General features: G+C 35.4%; 2 protein-coding genes across 2 annotated transcripts; both read right to left on the bottom strand.

The window, feature by feature from the left end:
- Positions 1-1,870: 1,870 nt before the first annotated feature.
- LOC110038019 (probable prefoldin subunit 5) lies at positions 1,871-20,048 on the bottom strand (the record flags this gene model as incomplete). The annotated part of the gene is given in 3 exon segments (XM_020742778.1): positions 1,871-1,948; positions 19,568-19,671; positions 19,750-20,048. Coding segments are annotated over 3 exon segments (390 nt in total), but the record flags the coding sequence as incomplete, so codon positions are not given.
- Positions 20,049-22,328: 2,280 nt separating this feature from the next.
- LOC110033288 (protein BOLA1, chloroplastic) lies at positions 22,329-24,577 on the bottom strand. Its single transcript, XM_020737217.1, has 2 exons — positions 24,413-24,577; positions 22,329-22,807 (listed from the first exon to the last, which is right to left on the bottom strand). Exon 2 carries the CDS (start codon positions 22,792-22,794, stop codon positions 22,483-22,485), a length of 312 nt encoding a protein of 103 aa, XP_020592876.1. The 5' UTR covers positions 22,795-22,807; positions 24,413-24,577; the 3' UTR covers positions 22,329-22,482.
- Between the last annotated feature and the right edge of the window lie 1,950 nt (positions 24,578-26,527).

Raw genomic sequence — 26,527 nt, 5'->3', positions numbered from 1 at the left:
GATTAAGGCTTTGTTGTTGTTATTGTTGTTGTAGTAACTCAGCACATAAATAATCCAAATGAAAATCATTTGGAAATAGTGAAGAGAATCCATGGATACTTGAAGATGACACATGTATATGATTTGCTCTTCAAAAGAATTATAAAGCGTGAGATTGAGGTTTACACAGATGCTAGTTGGGCAGAAGAGATGGCTAACAGGAAATCAACCATTATATATAGTTCATACTTCTGGGACAATCTCATCACGTTTAGAAGTAAAAAAGCAAGTTATTATCTCTAAGAGTAGCGTAGAATCTGATTATTGCGCTTTAGCACTAGGAATATACGAGGGAATGTAGAATTAAAGGCTGGGAAGGGCAGTTAAGTTTGAGAGGAAATACACAATTAAAATGTTCGGTCATATCCGAATAACTATTAATATAGCCAAAAATCTTATGCATCATGACATAACAAAAACACATCGACATTAACAGACACTACATTTCAGAAAATTTAACAATGAAATTGTTCAGCTCAACTATGTTCCCACATGACTTCAGATTGTTTATATGATCACCAAAGCACCACCAAAGGTTAGTCATGACTGAAATTTAAGTTTGATTTGTACAACACATACAACCAAGCTTAAAGGGGACAATAGAAAAGTGCCAATCTGCAAGTTAGAAATAAATTTACTTAATTTACCTCTCTCAAAATATATTTTACTAATTGTGTTTCCTTTAATTTATATTTTCTATTTTTCTATTATTTCATATTTTGTTTCCTTTCATTATTATATATACTTAGTAAAGTATAATGCAAAAGGAGAGTCAGGAACATAATTATGTCCAAATTTCTACAGTTTCATTTGATGATCTAGATTTCTACAGTTTCATTTGATGATACTCTATGAACATTACTTTTCCCTGATAAATCATTTCTTTAAAATTTTTTAGGAGTAGCTCAATAAATGCCGTGAAGGAAAGAAAGTTATAAAAAATGAAAACATTGAAGAGGTTTTTTTAAAACTAAATGGAGAAAAAAGATTCATGTAGCCGACCCACTTAATGGGATAAAGGTTTTTTATTGTTGTTGTATTAATAAACAATGAAAAGAGAAATGTGTGAAATTTCTTTATCAACATATCGAAGATGAATTGACCTCAAAGAAGCCTACAATAGATTGTCCAAGCTTAGCTCTGGTATCAAATGAGTATAAATTGATAGACTATAATGTTGAGATGATAATAGATGGATATATTAACTAGGAATAACCAACTCTCAAAATAGTTGGCTTGACTAAGGTCACCAAACCTGAATCTATGACCAAGCAACCAAGCAAGTACAAAGAAGATAACACCTTCAAATTTCATTAAAATATCATCATAATGAAATATAATATAATATAATCATAATAAATATGATAACGTTGATAAACTTGTGGAGTAGGCCTTCCATCAAGTCACACTATGCATTACATATTTACATTCTTAATTGTGTTTCACTAAAGTCAAAATCTTGTGTTGCATCACTCTAGAACCAGTTAAATTCTCCTGTCTTTGCAGGAAGCTAAATCTCATGATATGCACACTTTGGTTTGAGGGAAAATATTATCCTAAAAATTTCAGATGTGTAAGTTACTAATTTAAATATTATATCTTCATTAAGTGCCACGTTCTCTTTATTGAGAATCTCTCTAACAAAAAAATTTTTAACTTTCAATAGTATTTGCCACCAACTTATTGAAAAATCACACAAATTCTTTTGAGTAGATAATATATTAAAAACAAAATCAATAGAGATAGTGGGGAATGGGGATCAAAACAGAAGAACTACTTTATAGTTAACATAACAAATTTGTGCAAGAAGAATCGCTTGACAATCACATACCTCGAGAATTTCTTCAAAATTAGCTTTCAGTAAATTGATTTTCCGCTCACAGTAGTTTTTCCCTTCTTTCATAGTTTTCTGTAGAACAAATATTAATGCCATAGTAAGGCACCAGTCTTTAATTTTATAAGTACGGGTCTATCAACTCCTACGTCGTATGAAAGACAAAAAAAAATCCATGCATGTGAACAAACGAAAAGAGACAAGACTAAATGTTTCTAACAGGAAAAAAAATTTGATTTGCAGAAGTGATGACAATTAAATCACCCATGGAACCACGACTATTGCAATGGCTCTTTGGAAACACAGGAAGATTTAAATTTTCCAGATTATACTAATACAAACCTGGACACATCTAATATTAGAGGATAATAAAGTTAGAAAGAAAATCAATCTCTTATTTATGGAAGTCCCTAGGATCAATTTCTGTGAAAAGTGGAGGGTTGTGTTAGGTAGTCGACAGTCAGCATAAAACTTGTCGAAAAATCATGACATGAAAATTATGACAACTAACGACACAAAAATTTTTTAATCAAGATTCCAACATTACACAAACTAGAAACAATGCTTTTTGAGAATCTTGATAATTTCAAAGATCATAAAAAGTTTAGGTATGTCAAATGAGATGGGAAAAATTGAAAAATAGGAAAGCAAATAGAAAAAATAACAAGTGGTGGCCCCCACGATAAAGGTTCATCCAAATGGTCTCTTTGATATAACCAGAAAATAGTTGCAATTTTAAGAAGAATGGTGAACCGAATTCAAAAGTGACTGCACTGGATGGAAATGCAATTCTTGACGAAGTGGCATGGTGTCAAGGTAACGAATCTCTAGAAAAAGCTTGGAGTCAGTGATGGGCCTCATTTTGATCTTTTCTCCATGACCATGATATTGTAGCAAGGGCATTATAGATCTTCATGAATTCTAAGGGATGGTGGCTCAAAAGAGGAGATGGGTAGATCAATGAATGGAGCGTTTGGTTATACAAAATGCTGGAGAGTGGAGAGCGGAGAGCGGAGAGTGAGAAAGATTTGTGAAGGAGAATAAAATAACGACAAAAAATGATGGACTTGCGAATGATGATGATCGCAAGATCATTAGTAGAGATGCAAATAGTGATGATGTGTATCTTGGTAATGCAATATTGAAGATAGGAGATGAAGCTTGCGGGGTGCGAGCAGAGATGCAGCAAAATCTGATGAGAATCAGAATGATTTTGAAAAAATTAACAACAAAAATGATTGCAACTAGCTACAATGCAAGAACTGGTTGATTGAAGATGAAGTCAACAAAGGCGAAAATCAATGTGGTGTTACTTGATCTAAAGAGTACATCAACATCTTTCCTCTCAGGATCAATTTCTTGCCCTTTCTATTACTTTCACATTAATTCTAAATACATCTTGCCCTTTCTATTACTTTCACATTAATTCTAAATTCATGTGAAACAATAGTTGATATGTCAAAAATTTTTTTAATCATGACATGGAAATTATGACAACTAACGACACAAAATTTTTTTAATCAAGATTCCAACATTACACAAACTAGAAACAATGCTTTCTGAGAATCTTGATAATTTCAAAGATCATAAAAAGTTTAGGTATGTCAAATGAGATGGGAAAAATTGAAAAATAGGAAAGCAAATAGAAAAAATAACAAGTGGTGGCCCCCACGATAAAGGTTCATCCAAATGGTCTCTTTGATATAACCAGAAAATAGTTGCAATTTTAAGAAGAATGGTGAACCGAATTCAAAAGTGACTGCACTGGATGGAAATGCAATTCTTGACGAAGTGGCATGGTGTCAAGGTAACGAATCTCTAGAAAAAGCTTGGAGTCAGTGATGGGCCTCATTTTGATCTTTTCTCCATGACCATGACATTGTAGCAAGGGCATTATAGATCTTCATGAATTCTAAGGGATGGTGGCTCAAAAGAGGAGATGGGTAGATCAATGAATGGAGCGTTGGGTTATACAAAATGCTGGAGAGTGGAGAGCGGACAGCGGGGAGAGGAGAGCGGAGAGGGGGCAAGGTTTGTGGAGGAGAATAAAAATGCTGGAGAGTGGAGAGCGGAGAGCGGAGAGTGAGAAAGATTTGTGAAGGAGAATAAAATAACGACAAAAAATGATGGACTTGCGAATGATGATGATCGCAAGATCATTAGTAGAGATGCAAATAGTGATGATGTGTATCTTGGTAATGCAATATTGAAGATAGGAGATGAAGCTTGCGGGGTGCGAGCAGAGATGCAGCAAAATCTGATGAGAATCAGAATGATTTTGAAAAAATTAACAACAAAAATGATTGCAACTAGCTACAATGCAAGAACTGGTTGATTGAAGATGAAGTCAACAAAGGCGAAAATCAATGTGGTGTTACTTGATCTAAAGAGTACATCAACATCTTTCCTCTCAACAACTCTCCAAAGGATATCTCTGTCATTGGTGATCTCAAGCCCGAATGTGAAAAGTGGAGGGTTTTTTCCTATGATATACATGCACAGAAAAGGCTAAGTTTATGTTCCACAGCCTTCTCTATTTTTTTATGCTAGTTTTATTGATTTTAAAATGCATTAATCTCATTATTTTTATTTGTAACACTGAAATTCCCGGCCAACGACATCCTTATTAGAAAAAACTCAAGTTCATATACCGCCATTGACATCCCATCTAAAAGTAGTCTTCTTATAATTCCGCTTTTTATTTCTCAATTACATCTATCATCTTTGACGAGGCACGTCATCATTGCATAAGATCCTTAACTATATGCCCTAACGAAAATCCCCATTCTCTTGTCTAACATATTAAGGATGCATAAAAATATCACATCTATGTCTAAGCATAGCTTAATATTCCACCATTTAAAAATAATTTCAAATCCACTAAAATTATATATTCTCTACTTAATATTTCTTTTTGCTAATCCTAGAGCATTACCATCTAAAAATTCCAATATAATCGTCTAATAGCCATTTCACCATGTCATGAAAAATAGAAAAAAATGGCAAGGAACTTTGAAAATATGAGTGATTTTGATATCTTTAAAATTTAATTATAATGCTTGACAATGAAGGATGATATAAGCAATAATTGTTTATATGGCCTCATGAAAAATTTAAAAATAATTAATATCGATCCTCTAGACAATGGTAACAAGATTTATATTTTTGCATCTCCATATAATTGGGGTAGGAGTAAGAGGGTGCAATGACAATTCCAAATCTCAACCGCCAAATCAATTCAAGATGTGTTTAAAACACTTCCATCAAATCTATAATACCCTCTTCCACCCAATAAAAAAATGACTCTCACCATCTCCTTTATAAAGAGAAGGGCTCTCCATTAAGCCTTTGCTCTTCATTTCAACGGGAAAAATCTATTAAATTAAGTTCAATTTTTACTCACTTCAAGAACAATCATTGACTTGGGCATTAAAAGTCTTCCAAGATACAAAATCTTGGGGTTGGCACACTACCACTTATTTTATCATAGGTGTGGAATGCAATATTGAGCTTGAGACAATCCAATGATCCTCAAATCTCTAATAATGTTCAAAGATTTGTTTTGGCATGTGATGATTGTTATTCCACTCAATAATAGTTGGAAAAAAAAATATTTGTTGATGGTTAGCATCCATTAGGAAGAAGTTAAAGATGACAATAAACCGTCTAAAAAAAAGATGGTAACAACAACTACGATGATACTGCAAGACATCAATATAGATCATATTAAAAATTTATATGACAAGTAAACAATTCCTCTGCAAGAAGAAACAATTAATCACAGCAGAACAAATATCAACCAAAAGAAACTTATCTTAGGTCCTGTAAAGTCAAGAAATATCTAATAATGAGTCAAAACCAGAAAAAAATAATAACGCCATAGATGACTGTCCGCGAAGTAAAATAAAACTCTCATTAATGCTTTTTCCTATGAAAAGTGTAAGGCATTATACAATATTTTTGCACAACTGTCCTCAGCATGAATTCCCTTTCTACTCGTACTAAACCTTTTTCCAGATATATCTAATAATGAGTCAAAAGCAGAAAAAAATAATAATGCAGTAGATGACTATCCGCAAAATAAAATGAAACACTTACTAAAGCTTTTCATAATGCAGGTGTAAGGCATTATATCATATTTCTGCACAACTGTCCTCAGCATGGATTTCCCTTTCTACTCGTACTAAACATTCTTCCAGAACCCTCCCTGATGCAGCTCTCTAGCGTCCCTTACTCTCCGTTCTATTTGCTTAGCTATATTCAGTATTTTTGCTTATTTGAATTATTATTATTCAGTATTTTGCATATTTTCATTATTATTAGTAGTTTATATTAATGACTATTCTACCCTGCAGCAGTGGTAGAAAAGGTATGGGCTGTAACTGTTTTAGCAGCTTTTTGCATTTGCTTGAATTAGATCATCTCCTTTTGGAAATTCGTCTGGTTTATTTCCTGTTTCATTTCATGCTGCGTCATTTGGTATCAAAGCCAAAATGGCGGAAAGAGCTCGAAACACCATCTGCAACGACAAATCGCAGCTGGCACAACATACATGAGGCCACTTCACACCTGGAACGATGCATAGACGACCTTACCGTGGACTTTCGAAAATGCATCGACGAGATGAAGTTTGTGTTGCATGCAATTAAGAGCAATGGACTTTATCCACCGGCAACCACACCAGCGAGCATGGAGACCAAACCAGCTCAGGGAGAAGCTATTGCGTTTACTAGGCCTATGCAGCAAACTCAAAGAACTGAGTTAGCTGATCGCCGCAAACTTCTTGTATCAGAAGAGGAACCTTGTTTCCGTCAGCGAATAAGCATATCTGATTCGGATTCAGATGCTGAAATTACGCCGTGGGAACAAAATTCCAACCAGAACCATTTTGATAACTAAAATCATGGTGAATACTAGGTAAAGGTTGATATTGCTTCCTTAGATGGCCATCTACCTATAGAAGATTATCCAAATTGGGAGCAATCCGTTGATTCCTTTTTTGATTATATGGAAATCCCACCTGACAAGCAAGTTAAATATGTCTCTAGCAAGTTGAAAGGAGGAGCTGGCGCCTGGTGGAATCAACTCACTCAAAGCCACCGGAGAGACGGCCGAAGTAATATTCTGGAGGAGAATGAGACAACTCATCAGATCTCACTTTTTGCACTTTGATTATGCGCAAATGTTGTATCTACAAGATAAAAAATGCTCTCAAGGAAATCTCAGTGTTAACGATTACAGTGAAGCATTTTATCGATTGAGCGCTCGCAACAATCTGAATGAAACAGACCAACAGTTGGTAGCAAAATACATTGGTGGGCTTAAGGAATCCATTCAAGGAAAATTAGAAATGAATTCCATTTGGTCGACATCACAGACCATCAATATTGCTTATAAAGCTGAAATGCAAATTTCCAGGACACCAAAATTCAGCAACTGGCGCTGACCTAGTAGGGAATCAACAGTTGAGCAGTCGGAAGGTACCAACAACAATGCTAAAACGAGCTCCCTTCAAATCCAACCCCTGCTGAATTAAAGGGAGGAGCAAAGCCAAACTACACGAGGGATAATATTTACCATAAGCCAGGAGCATCTAAATGTTTCCGCTGTTTCCAACCAGGCCATCGTTCTAATGAATCCCCCAATCGACGCCAAGCACAATTAATGGAAGGTGAACAGAAATTGGAAGACTTCACTTCAAGCTTACCTTCTACTGAAAATTGTCAAGAATTGGTAGCTGACGAAAGTGATTTCCTATACTGTATTTTGGAAAAACCCTTATTAGCTCCCAAAGTTGAAAGAGAATCTAAACGCCCCCAAATTTTCCGCACAAGGCCCACTGTAATGGGAAAGGTTTGTGACTTACTTATTGATAGTGGTTGTACCAAAAATTTTGCGTCTCAGAAAATGATCAAAGCCTTACAATTAAACAATACCAAACATCCTAGCCAGTACAAGATCAGCTGGGTGAAGAAGGGAGTAGAAACGACTGTGACCGAATCATGCAAGGTTTCAGTCTCCATAGGAAAGCATTACAAGTACGAAGTTATTTGCGATGTTATAGATATGGATTTGTGCCATGTTATATTGGGAAGACCTTGGCAATATGATACAAGAGTATGGTATGATGGATGGTGCAATGCCTATGTGCTCGGATGGCAAGGTAAACAAATTTGTTTATTACCGAACACAATACGGTCAATTCGACTTGAGGAGCAGAACATAGATGGAAAGACAGCTTTTATCACTCTATCAGGACCTCAATTTATTTCTGAATGTAAAAATCAGTCGGTACTATTGGGGGTCATAGTGCAAGAAGATATTCCAGTGGACTCGGAAGTTGTGGAATCAGATAATACCTATGAGATCATGAAACTGCTACAGCAATTTAGTGACGTTATGCCCACTGAACTCCCAAATATGCTTCCACCAGCCCGTGCCATTCAGCATCAAATCAGTTTTCTACTGGGAGCTACTCTTCCTAACCTACCATACTCTTGTATGAACCCAAAAGAACAAGCCCAGCTGAAAGAAATTATTGAAGAACTCCTACACAAGGAGTATATATGTCCGAGTTTAAGTTCCTGTGGTACCAACCTTGTTACCAAGAAAGATGGAAGTTGGCGCATGTGTATGGACAGCCGAGCTATAAAAAAAATCATTGTGAGATATCGCTTCCCAATGCTGAGGTTTGCAGATCTACTAGATCGTTTGGTGGGCGCTTCTATTTTCTCCAAACTTGATCTAAGAAGTGGATACCATCAAATTCATATTCGCCCTGGGGATGAATGGAAGACGGCATTCAAAACAAGAGATGGCTTATATGAATGGCGTGTTATGTCATTTGGTTATGAAATGCGCCTAGTACATTCATGTGGCTTATTAGTGAGGTATTGAAACCCTTCCTTGATCAATTTTTGTGTATTTTATTTTGATGATATTCTTCTGTTTAGCTCTTCTTTGGTTGAACATATTTCACATCTTTGACGCTATACTCTCGGTCTTGCTAGAGCAAAAATTATTTCTCAACAAATCCAAATGCGAACTCGCTAGTTCAAAGGTGCACTTCTCGGGCTTCATTATTGATTCGTCTGGAGTTCATACCGATCCTATAAAAGTGGAGGCAATTCAAGGGTGGTCGATCCCCACAACTATTTTTGAAATTCGAAGATTTCATGGTCTTATGAATTTTTACTGAAGGTCCATAAAGGGATTTAAAATGATTAAGGGACCTATTACAGATGCCCTCAAACAAAAGAATTTCACTTGGGGCCCCGAACAACAACGAAGTTTGTTGGAATTTCACTTGGGGCCCCGAACAACAACGAAGTTTTAACACCATCAAAGAAAGGTTGTGTATGGCACCGGTGCTTAGCATTCCAGATTTCAGCAACCTTTAAAAGTGGAGGTCAACGCTTCAGCTACCAGGATTGGTGTTGCCTTGTCACAAAAAGGCAAGCTTATTGAATTTTTTAGTGAAAAACTTAGTATTCCCCCATCAGAAATGGTCGACATATGAACAAGAATTATAAGCTATTATAAGAGAATGAAACATTGGGAGATTACCTTCTCCACCAAGAATTTGTTCTATTCAGTGATCATCGATCCTTGCAATTCTTACAAACACAAAAAAAATTGAGTCGAATGCATATGCAATGGGTTTTATTTCTACAAAAAATTAGTTTTGTGTTGACTCGTAAACGAGTGTCACTAATCAAGTTGCAGATGCTTTAAGTAGACGAGTCAGTCTCTTAATATCTTTGCAGACATTTATTACGGGTATGAAATCCATCCAAGAATTATGTGCGGATGATCCAGAGTATGTTGAACCATGGAGGAGGTGCAAGACGCATCAACCATTTCCGGATTACTCCCTACAACAAGGATATTTATTCAAAGGCCACCAATTATGTATTACAAATACCTCATTGTGTATATTACTCATACGAGAGCTTCACGGGAATGATCTAGCAGCACATGCAGTAGAGATAAGACATTATCCTTACTAAAAGCTCGTTTCATTTAACTTAAACTATGACGGAATGTCACAAGATTTATAGAACATTGCCATACTTGTCAAACTTTTAAGGGCGCCTCTCCAAATACAGGTTTATACACTCCACTACCTATTCCAAGTTTTATTTGGGAAGACTTCAGCCTTGATTTTATATTGGGTCTACCTAAATCAAAGCATGGAGTTGTCCCTGTTATGGTGGTAGTGTGGATCGTTTCTCAAAAATATCACATTTCATTACGTGCAAAAAGACTTTTGATGTGGTTAATGTGGCTCGGATTTTCTTTAGAGACGTTGTAAGGCTACATGGCATTCCTAGGTGTTTGACGTCCGACTGTCGTCAAATTTGTAAGTCATTTTTGGCGTGAACTTCGGAAATTATTTCAAATAGATCGTAAGCTGAGTTTGGCATGCCACCCCCAAACTGATGGTCAAACCGCGATAAACAATCATACACTAGTCAACATGATTCGATGCTTAACAGAAGGACAACCTGAAAGATGGGATGAAGGGCTAAGTCAAGCTGAATTTGTCTACAACTCTATGGTCAATCGCTCAACTGGTCAGGCGACATTTGCTATTGTATACACTAAAGCTCCAAACCGCACTGTTGACTTGGTCGTTCTACCTAAAATAACCAACAGAGTATCTAGTCATATAGCCACAGATTTCAATGTGATACTTCAAGACGTGTGACACAAACTTACTGCTAGTGCTAATAGTTATAAACAACGAGCGGACCAACATCACAGACATAAGGAAGTTAAGGTGGGAGATCTTGTGATGATCCATTTGCGCAAAGAACAATCCCCAACCAAAACTTATAGCAAGCAGAAGCCGAGAAAATATGATGCATTTCCTATTTTGAACAAAATCAATGATAAAACCTATGTTATTCAACTTCCACCAGAACTTAATATCTCCTCCACATTCAATGTTTTTGATATTTATGCTTATCACTCACCAGATGACGATCGAATTCAGGTTTCGGAACTCGAGACGAGTTCTTCTAAGGCAGCGGCAACTGATGCAGCTTTCCAGCATCTCCTCTCTGTTCTATTTGCTTAGCTATATTCAATAATTTTGCTTATTTGCATTATTATTTTTCAGTATTTTGCCTATTTTCATTATTATTAGTGGTTTATGTTAATGACTATTCTACCCTGCAATAGTGGTAGAAAAGGAATGCGCTATGACTGCTTTAGCAGTTTTTTGCATTTGCTTGAATTAGATCATTTCCTTCTAGAAATTCCTTTGGTTTCGTCCATGTTTCATAGCTTGTTGCACCACTCCCAAACAAGCATAACTAGCCAAAACTTTCATGACCAGATAACTAAATGGAAAGCCTACGATGACGACACAATTACTATTAGAATATTAGAATATTAATATACAAAATTCTGTATTAATTGCTTTAATTTGCTTTTATTTTTATTTTTCCCTTTATTCAATTTTTATTTCTTTCTTTGCTACTAGATCTTGTAAATGTATTTATACCCTTCTTTGCATCAATAAGATTCAACCCGGTTCTATTCTAACATGGTAACAGAGCAATGGTCCTAACCGAGCTGCCGTCGGGCCTCTACGTGCTGCCGGCTAGCAAGTCCAGATCCCTTCTCCTCAGCCCGCTAGGTCTCATTCAGGCAGCCTGCTTCAGTGTCTACTCTAGGCGTCTACTTCCATCCAGTCGGCCAGGTCCAGCCTGAGAAATTCAATTTGCTTCTGGATAGATTTGCCTGCTTCAAGGCATGCTCTAGTCTGTCAGCTCCAGATCGGTTGTCCTTCGAGAAATTCAGTCTGCTCCAGGACAGATTCGCCTACTTCAGAACAGGTCCACTCTACTTGCCTTCGTCTGCTTTAGGACCTCTATTCTGATCTCCTGAAACCTTCTTCCAGCCGACCAGGTTCAGTGGGAACCATTTCAGAGACCATATTCTTTTAGCTGTCGGAACTTTATAATGTCTCAACAACCTAACATCTCGTTTGGCTCAATTGAAGTCACAACGAACTCCTCCAAAACTGAGTTGTCATCAGAAGATGTTCTTGATTTCATCGGAGCATCAATACCAATATCTGTTCCTCTACAGACCGGAGGACCACAAAGCAACATCAACTTCTTCATTACAACTCAAAAACTGAACGACAATAACTTTCTCCAATAGTTCCAATTTGTATCTTTGTTCATCAAAGGCGTGGAAAATTTGGTAATCTCATTGGAATGATTCGTGAACCTACAAAGGCTGACCCAACATATGGAGCTTGGGAAGTAGAGAATTCAATGATCATGTCGCAGCTGCTTAACTTCATGAAGACTTCAATTGATTGATCATATATGTTCCTTCTTTTTGCTAGTGCCCTCTGGACAGCAATCTGTGATACCTACTCAGATGTAAGGAATTTCAGCCAACTCTATGAGTGTTTAAGAAAATCTGTGGGACAAAACAAGGATCCAGGACCGTCACCTAATACTATAATGATCTAGTTGCATTATGGATGAAATGCGATCTATATTATGACTACACTTGGAAATTTTCGACCGACCAATCTCTTTTTCAGAAAATTATAGAAAAAAAACCGCATATTCCAATTTCTAGCAACCTCAACAAAGATCTTGACGAAGTTCGGGGCTATATCATTGACCGGTATCCTCGTCCTTCTATTCGCGTTGCTTTCACTAAGATTCATTGCAAAGAGAGTCGAACACTTGTCATGCTTGGTACTTCCATTCTGTCTGTCGAAGCATCCAACTTAGTCTCTAATAGTGCACAACCTCGGGTTGGTCGCCCCACTTGTGATTTCTATCACAAAACCAGCCACGTTGATAAGTGTTGGAAGCTTCACAAGAAATCTGCATCCAAACCTTTGGCCAAATCTTCCGCTGTTGAGGGTCTCGCTACGTCATTTGAATCCAACATGATATAGTTGGCCTCTACCCAAAACAATCTGAAATCCTCAAATTCTCTTAAAAGTTGAATTGAGAACTTAATCAAGCTGCTTGTATCCAATCCGCTCTCTTCCTATAACACTCATTTCTTTTGCCCCTTCTAGTCAATGGATAATTGATTCAGGTGTCACGGAGCACATAGCTGGAAGCTCTCAAGCCTTCTCGACATACCATCCTTGCTTGGGGAAAGATACTGTTAACATTGTTGATGGGTCCCATTCCTTTACTGGTCAAGGATTTGTTGTTTTAACAGATATAATTATTGAATCTGTGTCACATGTACCTCTATTGAAGCGTGGCTATTTCTCTGTTAGTAAGTTGACATATGACATTAATTTTATTGTTCATTTTTCCTCTGATGGATGTGTCTTTCAAGATCGTTGTTCGAAGAGAATGACTAGAACTGCTAAGTGGTTAGGCGGACTCCTACTACTTCCAAGCGAAAAGCACCGACATGAAGACACTCTATCTAGTAGTTGGAGCTTATCACTGTCCACTGAATGTCCAATTGTTGTTACAATGTCGTTTGCGTCATCTTAGCTTCCAATATCTTAAACAAATGTATACGTTGATTTGTTGATAAAAATCCTTCTAATTTCAAATGTGAAACTTATCAGTTACCTAAACATCATCGTGTTTCTTATCAACCCCACAATTACTAATCTTCCGCTGCTTTCACTCGTAATCACAGTGACTTATGAGGAACCTTTAGTACTCCTAGCTATACCAATAAACGATGGTTCCTTACTTTGATTGATAACCACACTCAGAAAACACGGGTCTATATTTTAAAAGATAAATTTGAATCTTATGATACTTTTAAAAACTTACAAACATTCGTTTTGATTGAATTTAAAACTCATATTCAACTCCTTGAACTGACAATTATTGTGAATTTTTTAACTTTATATTAGGTGAATTCCTATTAAGTAAGGGTTTCCTCCATCATAGCTCGTGCATCAACACTCAACAAAATGGGATAGCTGAAGAAAAAAACAGACATCCCTTCGACGTTACCCGCTCTATTATGTTACACTGTAATGCTCCAACATGTCTTTAAAATGATGTCATTCTTACCGCCACTTATCTCATCAATAAAGTTACCTAAAAATTTCACAACTTCCGTACCTCTTTAGCTATCTTGAGATCGTGCTTTCCTAACAATCGGGTCTTCTCCACTTTAGATCTCATAATTTTTTGGTGCACAGCCTTTATTCGGAGCATGGACCCAGCTTAAAGTAAACTTGATCCTAAATCCATAAAATATATTTTCCTCAGATATTCTGTCACTCAAAATGGATATCGTTGTCCTAACCCTACCACAAATAAGGTTTATGTGAGTGTTGATGTCTCCTTTTTTTGAAAGTGTTTCTTACTTTCCTAAATCGACATTCAGTGAAGGGGAGCTAGATTTTTGGGACACTGTTCCTTACCTTACTCCTGTAGAAGTTCCCCCACCTACCATCGAGGAACCCAATGTTCATTCCGTTTGACCCACTTCTCCTACCACTAAGGAGCTCTCTGTTTCTTCAATTCCACCAGCACATCTCCCACTCTACGTGTCTACACTCGACACACTCGTTCTGATGCAGCTAGTTTGAAGCTCGCTAACCACTTGCTCTAACCCTAAATTCCCTCTGGACGGCATCCCAACACTGCTCCTACTCCAAATAAGGAAGTCAGTTCCTCTATTAAAATACGCAATCAAACAAACCCTCTTTATCCCATGACAAACTATGCCTTTCTTCCCAGATTATCACCAACCTACAGATCATTTGATATGGCCTTGACCAAACATCAGCTTTCATCTATTATTGATGTTGTGTTAGTAGACCCGCCATGGAAGAGATTAATGCCCTTCAGTGGAACCATACTTGGGACATTGTTGATCTTCCTCAGGGTAAGAAAGTTGTGGGATGCCGATTAATTTTTAACATCTTTTAAATTTGATGGATAGTTTAAACGCGAAAAAACACAATTGGTCGTCAAAGGGTACTCACAGATCTACGAAGTTGACTACAAGGAGACATTTGTTTTAGTTATTAAATTAAACACCATTTTAGTCCTCTTATCCCTTGTAGTGAATCTGGATTGGCCCTTATTACAGCGTGATGACAAGAATGTGTTCCTAATGAGGAGATATACATGACCCTTCCTCCAAGCTTTGACTCCATTACCTCTCAGGGGCAAATATGTAGACTGTGAAAATTTCTCCATATATTGAAGCAATCATCATGGGCATGGTTTGGGAAATTCACAAAATGGTGGTAGGTCATGAATTCACTCAGGCTCAATCGGACCACTCATTTCTTCCGACATTCCTCCATCAGTCAGGTAGCTATTCTTATTGTTTATCTTGATGATATTGTTCTCAAAGGTAATGATCTACCAATATTGGAGTCTCTGAAAAACATTCTTGTTGCTTCCTTTGAAATGAAGGACTCAGGATCTCTTTGGTACGTCTTAGACATGGAAGTTGTTCAATCATCTCAGGGTATTTGCCTGTATCAGTGAAAATATGTTATTGAACTTTTGACAAAGAACAATCTTCTCCTGTGTAAACCAGTGGTTGTATCGATGAATTCTAATGAAAAACTTCTTGATGTTTCCAATGCAGTTCTCGTAAACAAGATTCATTACCAACGTCTTAGAGGAAATTAATCTATATTGCCCATATACACCCTGACATATGTCAGGCAGTTGGGATAGTCAATTCATGTCTGACCCTTATGAGCACCATCTCTAAGCTGTCCACCAGATTCTCCACTATTTAAAAGATACATTTGGCTCAAGTTTGTTTGATTGACGTTCCATCTCAGAGTAATGCTCATTTGTTTACGAAACCTTGCCACGTGACAGTAAAAAAATAGTTTGTGGTTGTCTGAAACAATGTAGAAGCTGAATTCCGATCCATTTTCTTAAGGATCTGTGAAGCTCTTTGGTTACGCATCATGCTCCACAAACTACATATGACAGTCTTAGAATATTAAAATATTAATATGTAGAATTCTGTATTAAGTGCTTTGATGAGGGGGATTATTAGAATATTAAAATATTAATATGTAGAATTCTGTATTAAGTGCTTTGATGAGGGGGATTATTAGAATATTAAAATATTAATATGTAGAATTCTGTATTAAGTGCTTTGATGAGGGGGATTATTAGAATATTAAAATATTAATATGTAGAATTCTGTATTAAGTGCTTTGATGAGGGGGATTATTAGAATATTAAAATATTAATATGTAGAATTCTGTATTAAGTGCTTTGATGAGGGGGATTATTAGAATATTAAAATATTAATATGTAGAATTCTGTATTAAGTGCTTTGATTTGCTTTTATTTACTTTCCTTTTTTCCCTTTATTCTGTTTTTATTTTTTTCCTTATTAGTAGATCTTATAAAGAGTATTTATACCCCTCTTTACATCAATAAAATTCAAGCTGGTTCTATTCTAACAATTACATTTCACTCCTATTAAGTCAATCAATAAATGCTTATGTCATTTATTTTTAACACTACCTTCCGTACATTTTTGCCAACCTTATTTCCCCACCACATTACAAAATCTCATATCCAAGACAACCAACTTCAAACAATATTGCAAAGTTATGTAACGTTATCTTTGTTAGAGAAAGTTTTCCTAAGAAAAATAATTTTGAGATGGAGATTTTGACATAATTTCATTAGCGCTTCAGTGGAGGCTTGTGTTATAAATTTCAAGAAAATCACAATGTGAGTTACTAGGGTAGCAATACGGCAATTTTTCTTTTAAAAGGAAAACAAGAGGTGAGAAAAGACAAGAAGTGCGCTTCTTCTTTTTCTCTCTCTTACGAGTAGTTTGGGATCTTTTTTTTTTTTTTTGGCTTTAGAAAAATGTTTGTTTAGTCTGGTTTTTTACATATTTTTATTTTTTGTTTTCAAAAAAAAAAACACTCAAACAACTTTAAGGTGTTCTGATTGTTTTTAAAAACAAACATACTTTAATCAAATACCCAAATTTGTTTTGTTTCAAACCAAAACTTAAACAAAGCAAAAAAAAATAATAATAAAAGACAAAAAACAAAAATGATCCCAAACGACCCCATGGAGTCTGCAAAGAAGAATATTGTTAGTTTTGCCATAAAAGCGGTCAACTTATGACAGCTCCAAATCATCACTACAGCTATTGTAAGCTAATAATGGAAATATAATCTGCCCTCAAACTAACTTAGGGTGAAGGCAAGAGTAAAACATGCCAACCTTCAATCTAATTTAAGAGCTAGGAATAGATTGACACAAGTTGACTTAGCAGGAAGCCCTTCATTTAAAAAAAAAAAAAACAAAGTACTTCAAGCACAGCTTTGGGGTCTAGGTCCAAGAACTTTAAAAATTAAATTAGATTAGGGAGAAGTCAAGTGTACAGCATGCCAACCTTCAATCCAATTCATAAACAAGAGAATAGCCTAACTCCAGCTGACTTAGCAGGAAGCACTTCATAAAAAAATTAAGAATTTTGAGCCCAGCTTTAGGAGCTAGGTTCACGAACATCAAAAATGTCAGGGTGTTGTAATCAACTTCTACTGAACATGGTCAATGGAAATAAGAAATCAGTATATTAGGTAGTTTATCTACCATCTTAAATAATTCTGCTGGTCATATAAACTTGGAAATAGATTTTAGAATGAATGAGAGCCAATTAGGTGATTTAGTGTTGAGATTAAATAGCACTTGGGCTTGGCATTGGAAGCAATTTTATAAAAAAAAGACTGAGAAGAATCTCTGTCAGCTATTATGAAAATTGGAAACTTCAAAAAAACCATTTTTTGCCAATGTCGAACATGACACTTCCAACACCGAAATGTTCAAATTATGTATAATGTGTTTTCCTCCAAAATTAAAGCCGGACAAAACCAAGACACATCAACGCAAACATATCATCAGAAAACAGTTCCAAATTTAAAAAAATTTCAGGTTGGATGGTTGAAAAGTATCTTCGTGCCTAGTTTTTGGGTCCACTTACTGATAAATTAATTAGTTCATATCATGTTCCCATATATCTCTATTATCTTTACTACTAAGACACACCAATCGTTTAAATGACTTTAACTCAAAAGCTTATGCCTACAATAGAGGGCAAAAACTAGGTAATTTTACATCAACATAGCTTTTAAATAACCAATGCAGACTAAAACCAATCCCCACACATTCATTAATAATCTCCTCCTCATATGTGAGCTCTTCATATCAACCATCACTCAGTTTTAAAAATAGCTTTTAACATAATCAAGTATCATGCACCAAAAATTCACTCAGCCACATTGAGTCATCATTTGAGTCAGCCTCTCTTTTAACTTTCTTGATCATAGATTTTCCTATAATCTGATTTAAAATCCAATACTATCAAGTCCCCTAATAAAAATATCAAAAGCTAGACAAAGATCTTCACAACTTCATGACGCAGGCCGTCCATGCCCAGACTTAGCAAATGCCACGATCTTTGCCCCAGACAAGTTCGGTCCATGCAAAGGAGGGGCTGGCCGGTCCTTCCAAGCAGGGTCTACTCTTTTTAACCATAGGTGTATAAATATACTATTTCATGTGTTAGGGCATTTTTTTTATTGTATTTTTGTCAGGATGGCCATCCGTTGCAATCCCCAGTTTTCCCCTCTAGGGTTTGCATCCGAGGACGAGTAGTACTCCAAATGTATCTCGCTCTGAGGCGGTGATTCTCAAACTCTCCATGCCCCCACATCCATCCTTCTCTGCCACAGCTCCTTCCCTATTGCAGCCGCACAAGAACAGCCTCTCCCGATGTGCCCCTGCTATAGCAAACCTCCTTCCAGCTGCCTCCCTTTCACCTGCTCCCAAGACCAGCCTCTCCTGCTGTGCCCCTGCTGTAGCAAACCTCCTTCCAGCTGCCTCCATTTCACCTGCTTCTCCAACCTTCCCCTTTCCAGCTGTGGCTATGTGTTTGTGTGTGTGTGCGCGCGCGCGCGTGTTTGCCCGTCCCAAAATGAACAGTAATTGAGATAAGAAATGACGCAATTTTAACTCAGCATTTACTAACTAATAGTAACAATAGTTTGTGGTTGCTACTTCTCTTATTTGCATCTTTCCAACCTCTGCAAATTACAAATGGATAAACTGCACCGATAAGTCAAAGTATGATATTGGGGCACTAAAGTGTTGCAAATTAAAATTAAGCTTAAAATCAAAGAGAAGACATTTTGAAGGGCTAGGATGAAGAAATTTTCATATGCAAAGCCAGAAAATGCATGGCATGAAACGCTGAGCTGGCTAGTTTAACATAAATCATCAAATAAACAAGGCCAAAAAATAAAATAAACGTATAAAAAATCTCCTTTCGAGTGGTGAAGGTTCAGGTGAGAGAAACACATCGCCTCAACTTGTTTCTACTTATTTTTCTGAGACGAATAGATTTGCAAATTAAAGAATGGAGCCACAATAAAATTTTTCTTCCAGTAAACAATAAGGAATTTTGAATTGAAGCTAAAATAGTATAAGACATGATAGACTCATTATAAATGGTACATTTGGTCTATTTGAATGAATAGATTAGCCAATTCCGGTTAGCTAATTCAACTTAAATCCCTGCAAGAATTCTAACCCAGCCACCCAAAGTAGTTAACACAATTGGCATCCAAAGTCATTTTAAAAATCAATAACACAACAAACCACTATTCGGGAAATCAAACATCTATGAGAAATAGCATAAGGAAAGAAATAAAAGTACCTCAATGAAATAACCGGTTCCAACATCAACTAAAACCTTCTCAGCATCGTCGAGGGTTCCCGGGACGTAGAGAGACGCCGTGAGAGGTACGAGCATCTTCTTCCCTTTCGCAACAAAAAAAAATTATCTCAAAAAATGATGAGACAATACAGAGAGATGGGGAATACAGAATAGAGAAATGCCTTGAGGGCGGAGAGAGAGGTCGTGGAGAGCGGTGGATGCGATCTCGAGACGGGTGGCAGCAGACCTGATCTTGTTAAGGCTGTCCTGGAGGAGATTTACCTCGAGATCAGACTGCTCCTTTAGGACTCTTAGCTGATCCACGCTCATGTTCTCTATGTCCGAAACCCTAATCGCGTTCGCCGACCCCATTCCCCTTGACGCCGCCATGGATGGCCGGAAATCGACACTTCTGCTATTCTACTGGCAGGACTGGGCGAGGAAAATGGATAGTATTAACGCGTTCCTAAGAAGGGTTATCTATGGAATATTCTCAGAACACAATAACACCTGAATAACACGGAAGAACACAGGGAGAATATTCTTATGTGTTATCAGACAGTTTTTTTTTGTCACATCCGAAAATATTCCCAGAACACAATAACACCTAAATAACACGGAAGAATACAGGGAGAATATTCTGCTGTGTTATCATACCGTTTTTTTTTTTTGTCACATTGTCACATCCATATGACACGATTTCATCCGACTCCGCACGTAACTCTACATGCGGAGTCCTATTGTAATATTTTTCATATATATGGAATACTTAATACTTTATTTTTTGATATTTTGGCCACCCAAAACTTTCATAACACATAAATATATTATCTTTTGGGATTTTTACATTCATAGCACATCAAACATTCCTATTTACACATCTCGCATCACAAACTTCTAATTTATCTATTAAGCATCCCAATCCTTTCTAAGCCACAAGATCAGCCCCCGAAAAGTGAAATACACACTTTCTTACATTGATTTATACTACTAAAGTGTTATAGATGTAAATATGAAAATTTAAGTGTTTGATATGTAAATGCATAAGAGTCGTGTGGAATGTATGTAAATTTCTCTAATTTTTTTGGGGACATTTACATACATATTGCCCAATTCTTATGTACATATCTAACAATTCAATTTTATTTTTTACATTTTACCAATCAAGTCTTTCGCAAAGATCAAAAGGATTAATGTCATGATTTTTTCGACAAGTTTTACACTGGTTGTCGACTACCTAACGCAACCCTCTACTTTTCACATCCGGGCTTGGGACCTGCAACGGCAGATTCGACTTGTGTTAAGAAAGGCAGAGGTAGATCTAGGAAGACTTGGGCTTATTGTATTAAAAATGATCTTAATTTACTAGAACTAAATGAAAATATGACACTAAATAGGATGCAGTGGAGAAAAAGGATTCATGCAGCCGACCCCACATAGTGGGATTAAGGCTTTGTTGTTGTTGTTATTGTTGTTGTTATTGTATACCAATCAAATATTTTATATCACATCAAAATATCACTAATTTAATCTTTGAAAAGGAAACCATACATTTTCATGCATAGACAAGAAGTCGTATATGTAAAAATTGACATTTACATGTTAGAGATGTAAATGCATAAAAATTGTGTTGAATGTACATAAATTTCTCTTTTTTTATAGCAAAAAATATCATAATTTTATCTTTAAAAAAAGGAAATACATACTTTCATGCATAAATAAGGTGTCATATGTGCAAAAATTGAAATTTAAATGTTATATATGTAAATGTATAAGAATTATGTGGAATTTATGTAAATTTCCCCAATTTGTTGAGGACATTTACATACATACCCCACAATTCTTATGTATATTTCTAACACATAAATTTTGCTTTTAACATTTATGCCAAGCAAATCTTTCATATCACAGCCAAAAACATCACTATTTTAACTATAAAATGTGAAATACATATTTTCATGCATAATTAAGGTGTCATACATGTAAAAAATTGAAGTTTAGATGTTAGATATGTAAATGCATAGGAATTAAACAGTATATATGTAAATTTTTCTTTTTATTTTTAAAAAAAATCAAAATAAAACTGCTCACACAGACAACAAAAGAATCAATGATATTGTCAAAGCTTTACCCAAACTAAATTATGGCCCAACTTGGAGGATGACAGTCTATGGGGCATTTACATATATACCCACACAATTCTTATATTTTTGGGGCATTTGCACACATACTACCAAATTCCTATGTAGTAACATATTTGACAACTAAACTTTACTTTTTTACATTTATACCACATAAATCTTTCATATCACATCAAAAATATCACTATTTGAAGTGAATACACCGTTTCATGCAGAGCTATGGCATATTTATACAATTGAAGTTGAGGTGTTAGATATGTAGATATATAAGAATTGAGTTGTATGTATGTAAATGTTCCTAGATTTTTACATATTTAACATCAACATTTTCATATTTACACGCCAATGACTCGAATCTTTAACATCTTATTAAAAAATATCATTATTACTAACTTTTTAAAAGTGAGAAACACATTTTCATCTACAAGGATATGTTTAGTATAATTTCATATCAAAATCATAGCTCCATTTGGGGAACTGTTTTCTAGACATTTTAATGGTGGGATGCTCTAAAAAATTATTTTCTCCACCATAGTTTTACAACCACATTGTAATACAATCTGTAGTCACCCCAAATAGACCCTAAGTCTGTAACACCAAAGTGTACAAATGTAAATCTCAACCTTTATGAGTTAGACATGCAAATAGATGTGAAATATATGTAAATTTCCTAACTTCATAATATCCACATAATTATAAGGCAGTTCCACAACAAATGTGTTCCATAACATACATAGAGCACACAATTTGACCAAAACCGCTAAAACAAAATGTTCAAGATTTAGACAAACCAGATTCTTGTGGAGTTCTAGCAACGATAGAAATGGCATGGAGGCCAGTTTTGAGCTCATCATCTAAAACCTCATAGACCATGCGATGGCGGTTCACCAGACTCAGCCCGACAAATTTTGGAGAAACCAACTTAATATTGAAATGAGTCTCATTAGCATCTCCCCGCACAGCTGCATGACCGGCATGCTGATACGATACATCTTCAATCTCCAAAGAACTCGCTTCCAAAGTGGATTGTAGCTTTTGCCTCATTCTGCTCGCCCTCGATAATATGTTGGTGCTCCGCGAAGCCATTATGTACTTCGATCTTTATCCGCCAAATAAGTTTAGAGATTTGGTTGGCAGCATGTATAGAGAAGTAGATAAAATTAATGTTCGAGGATTAAAGGAGTTGTAGAGTTTGAATAGAAGTTGTTCATTATGATTTATAGAGAATACATTTAACACCTCAGGTAATACTTGATGTGAATGAATGAAGATAAAAGGATGATTGGTTTGGTTTCTATTCTTAAGGTAAAGAAAATTGAGTGGAGTAGAAATATTCAGGATAATTAAATAGATAACACTTAAAACATCGCTATTTAAAGAAATATCACTCATGTGATTTTTTTTAATAACACAAATTGATGTATTTACTTGCACGTGTGACGGTCAAACCAACGAGAACTTGATAAAAATGAAAAACATAGGTTAGGATTTTGTTGTGAACTTTGATATTTGAACGAGAGTTTGAAAAATGGATGAAAGAGACTTCTATATTTGTGAATGGCAATGTTTGGAACGCTATGTATGTAGTTACAACAAAAGAGTTTTTAGATGAAGTTTAGCCGGAGTTATATAGCTAATCATTTGCTCGTTCATAAGACATTATAATTTATCAATCATGTTTTTCCATTCTCATTGAGAAAATATTAAATAAGTACAAAAGATACAAAAAGAAAAATGAGTAACTTGTCATATTCAAGCAATGCATGTGCCTTGTGCAGTGTGAAATACATTGTTCAACAAAACTACAAATACAAGCCTGAATTCAAGGTCAATTTTAATCCATCAATTCCAATAATCAGTATTAAATTAAGAGCATTTACATACATACCAACCAAAACATCTAAAGTTTAATTTTTTACATATATATATACCACCCAAATCTTTCATATCACATAAAAAATACCACCTTTTTTATTATTTAAGAAGTAAAATACATCTTATCGTGTATAAGTAAGGTAGCATATATATGTGCAAGATTTAAGTTTTAGGATGTAGACATGTAAATACATAAGAATTGCGTGGCATGCATGCAAATCTTCCATGAACAAAATAAGTGTGAATTTAAGCAAGTGGATGCAATTCCAGGAGGTGGGTGAGTTTGAAGCAAGGTTGGGTAAACTTTCATCCACCATTGATTGCGATTTTAGGCAGAATTGAAGCAAGATTTAGCTTAAATTATGCCGAACAGAGATTTTTAACTTTAAATTCTACTATTTTGAATCAATCTCATTTCAGCCTTGTTATCGGTTGAATCCAAGATTTGTTACAAAACACCTTTTAACTCAAGGATTTCTTCTTCTCAGGCATCCTAAACAGTTTATCAAGAAGAAGCATGATTTAAGAGTTTATCATGCGAAATAGTTCTCAGAGTTAACCCTCTCAAGTAAAATCAGTCTGGAATTCTGCATCCACGCGATTTTCTAAATCCTACTTGCAGTCAAGTTAACTCAGCGCACGGATCGAGAAAATCGAATTCACCAGAAAACATTATCGGCCATTAATAAATCGAAAGAATGCCGCAGGATGGTGTGTGAAACAGAGATCAAGCATTTAAGAAAAAAAATTTCTCAGAATTGAAAACTTTGTTTGGAGGAAGAAAGTCGAAAGCGATTACTCATCCCCGAAGCATAGAAACGAATAGCACCTGAAAGAACTCTGAGTGGGAATGTCAGATAAAGGTTGAAACGGATTCAGATCTCGCTTCAATGCACAGCTACGCAGCCTCGCAACTAAAGAAGCGGGGAAGACGAGTCGAGAGGTAGCGAACCCTAGGGTGCTATCGGGCAAAATCGGGATTTATTTAGGGGAATTACATATATAACATTCAAAACTTGCATATTTACAAAACTATTATCCATATATATATTTTTTAATTATTTAACTCATTCATGCAGGCAAAAGCAAAGATAAAAATAGAAGTTAGGGTTTCATTGTAAATTTCAATATTTACATAAGAATTCAAAAAAAAAAAAAATAAATAAAATATAAGTTTTGTAAGTCTCATAGTTTCAAAATAAAGGCAATTTATCATTAATTAATTGTTATTTATTTACTTTTTTTTGTTAAGTATAATGAATTGTTTTTAATTATATCATAAAAGTTTAGGAATGTTGGGTAATGTGTGATACTCAGTTATTTAAGATGTTTGAACTATCATGATGATTTAAAAATCATAATTGTAAACAAATTGATGTATTCGAGTATTCAAGTTAACTTTACGGGTCTAAGCTAGGTCTATACCAAGAATGATACGATGAATTGAGCAAATTGGTTGATCAGCCTATAACTTGATCTTACCAACTCATCAGTTTGATTACCCGTATTCGACAATTTGTCACTTGGCCTTGGCTCATTTGCTTATCAAGTTGGTTGCTCATCTACTTATGAGCTCAACCCTATAAAATTTAGTCAGATGAATAGCTCAACCATGGACAGTTATCAATTGATAATGAACCGACCAAGATTAAAGTAATTTGAATGCAAATTCTAGTTCGGTGCCCTCTCAAGCTATAAGAGGAGCGACATCATTTTTGTTTTCTTTTTCTTTTTTTTTTCATAACCAATTATGTCGCATAAATAGCACCACCTCAAATCTATAAATAAGGATTAAGATTGAGACATGCTATGTAAAGTAAAATTAACTGCTTTGGTTTATGTAACTAAAATTTATCATTTTTAAGAAATCCATGCAACAGCGATCCATAATAAAATTTTGGAAACTTCAATAAAAGAGAATCTATTAGGATGACTATAAAAGGCAAAGTCAAAAGGTAAAATAGTATTGATCATGAATGTTATAAACACACACAAAAGTCATCGTCTGCTTCTTCCAGCTAATTGTAGCGCAATCATGATTCAAGATAATCGTTTTTTTCCAATTTTATCAAAAAATACTAAGGCCTATGTCTTTCAAGAGACGTTTGTTACGTGAACATTCCATTGAGTTGGCTGATATGAGTTTCTTGAAGTGGATGGATATGACCCAATTGAGATTATGATGTAGGTTTTGATGTGTTGATGGATGCGAAATAAATGAGATTATGGTGTAGTTGACATGAAACAAGATTACAATTTAAATGGATTAATGACATTTCTTAAAGAAAATACATATAATGAAATTGAGGTTGAAGTATAAGTTTTGATGAAGATAGCTATAATGCAAGTGAGTTATGCCAAAGGTTTGTAAAGAGATAGTTGTGATGCAAATGATATACAACATCACCATGATTACATTTTATGATCGAAAAAAGATGATTTTGGTGCAAGTGCAATTATGATGAAAAAATGAAGGCTTTAATAAATATAGTACAAATTAAGATTTGAGATAAGTTTTGAAGGAGATAGTTTATGATGGACGTTTAGATGCAACAATCACTGTGATATATGAAGGATTGTAATTGTTATTAAATGAAGTGATTGTGATACAAATGAGATTATATCAATTGTCTTGAATGAATGGACTACAACACAAACAAAGTTACGACACGAGTTTTGAATAATAAGGCTACTGCAAAAATTAAGTTATGATGTAGGAATGGTGACATCAATAAAAATGTGGTAATGATAAGTGTGTAAAAAGGGTTATGATAAAAGACTCTAAAGAGATGGCTAAAATATAGCTAGTTTTGCAATACATAAATTTAAGCATATGTTTGTAATGCTAATGAGTTTGCAGAGAATTTCTTAGGACTTTTTCGATTAGCACAAATTGGGCTTCTATCAAATTTTTGATAAACATGATGATGCCTATTACCCTCTC

This window comes from Phalaenopsis equestris, unplaced genomic scaffold (genome assembly GCF_001263595.1).
Source record: "Phalaenopsis equestris unplaced genomic scaffold, ASM126359v1 Scaffold000002, whole genome shotgun sequence".
NCBI lineage: Eukaryota > Viridiplantae > Streptophyta > Magnoliopsida > Asparagales > Orchidaceae > Phalaenopsis > Phalaenopsis equestris.
The sequence above is the reverse complement of the archived record's forward strand: the minus strand, read 5'-3'. Positions and strand labels throughout refer to the sequence as shown.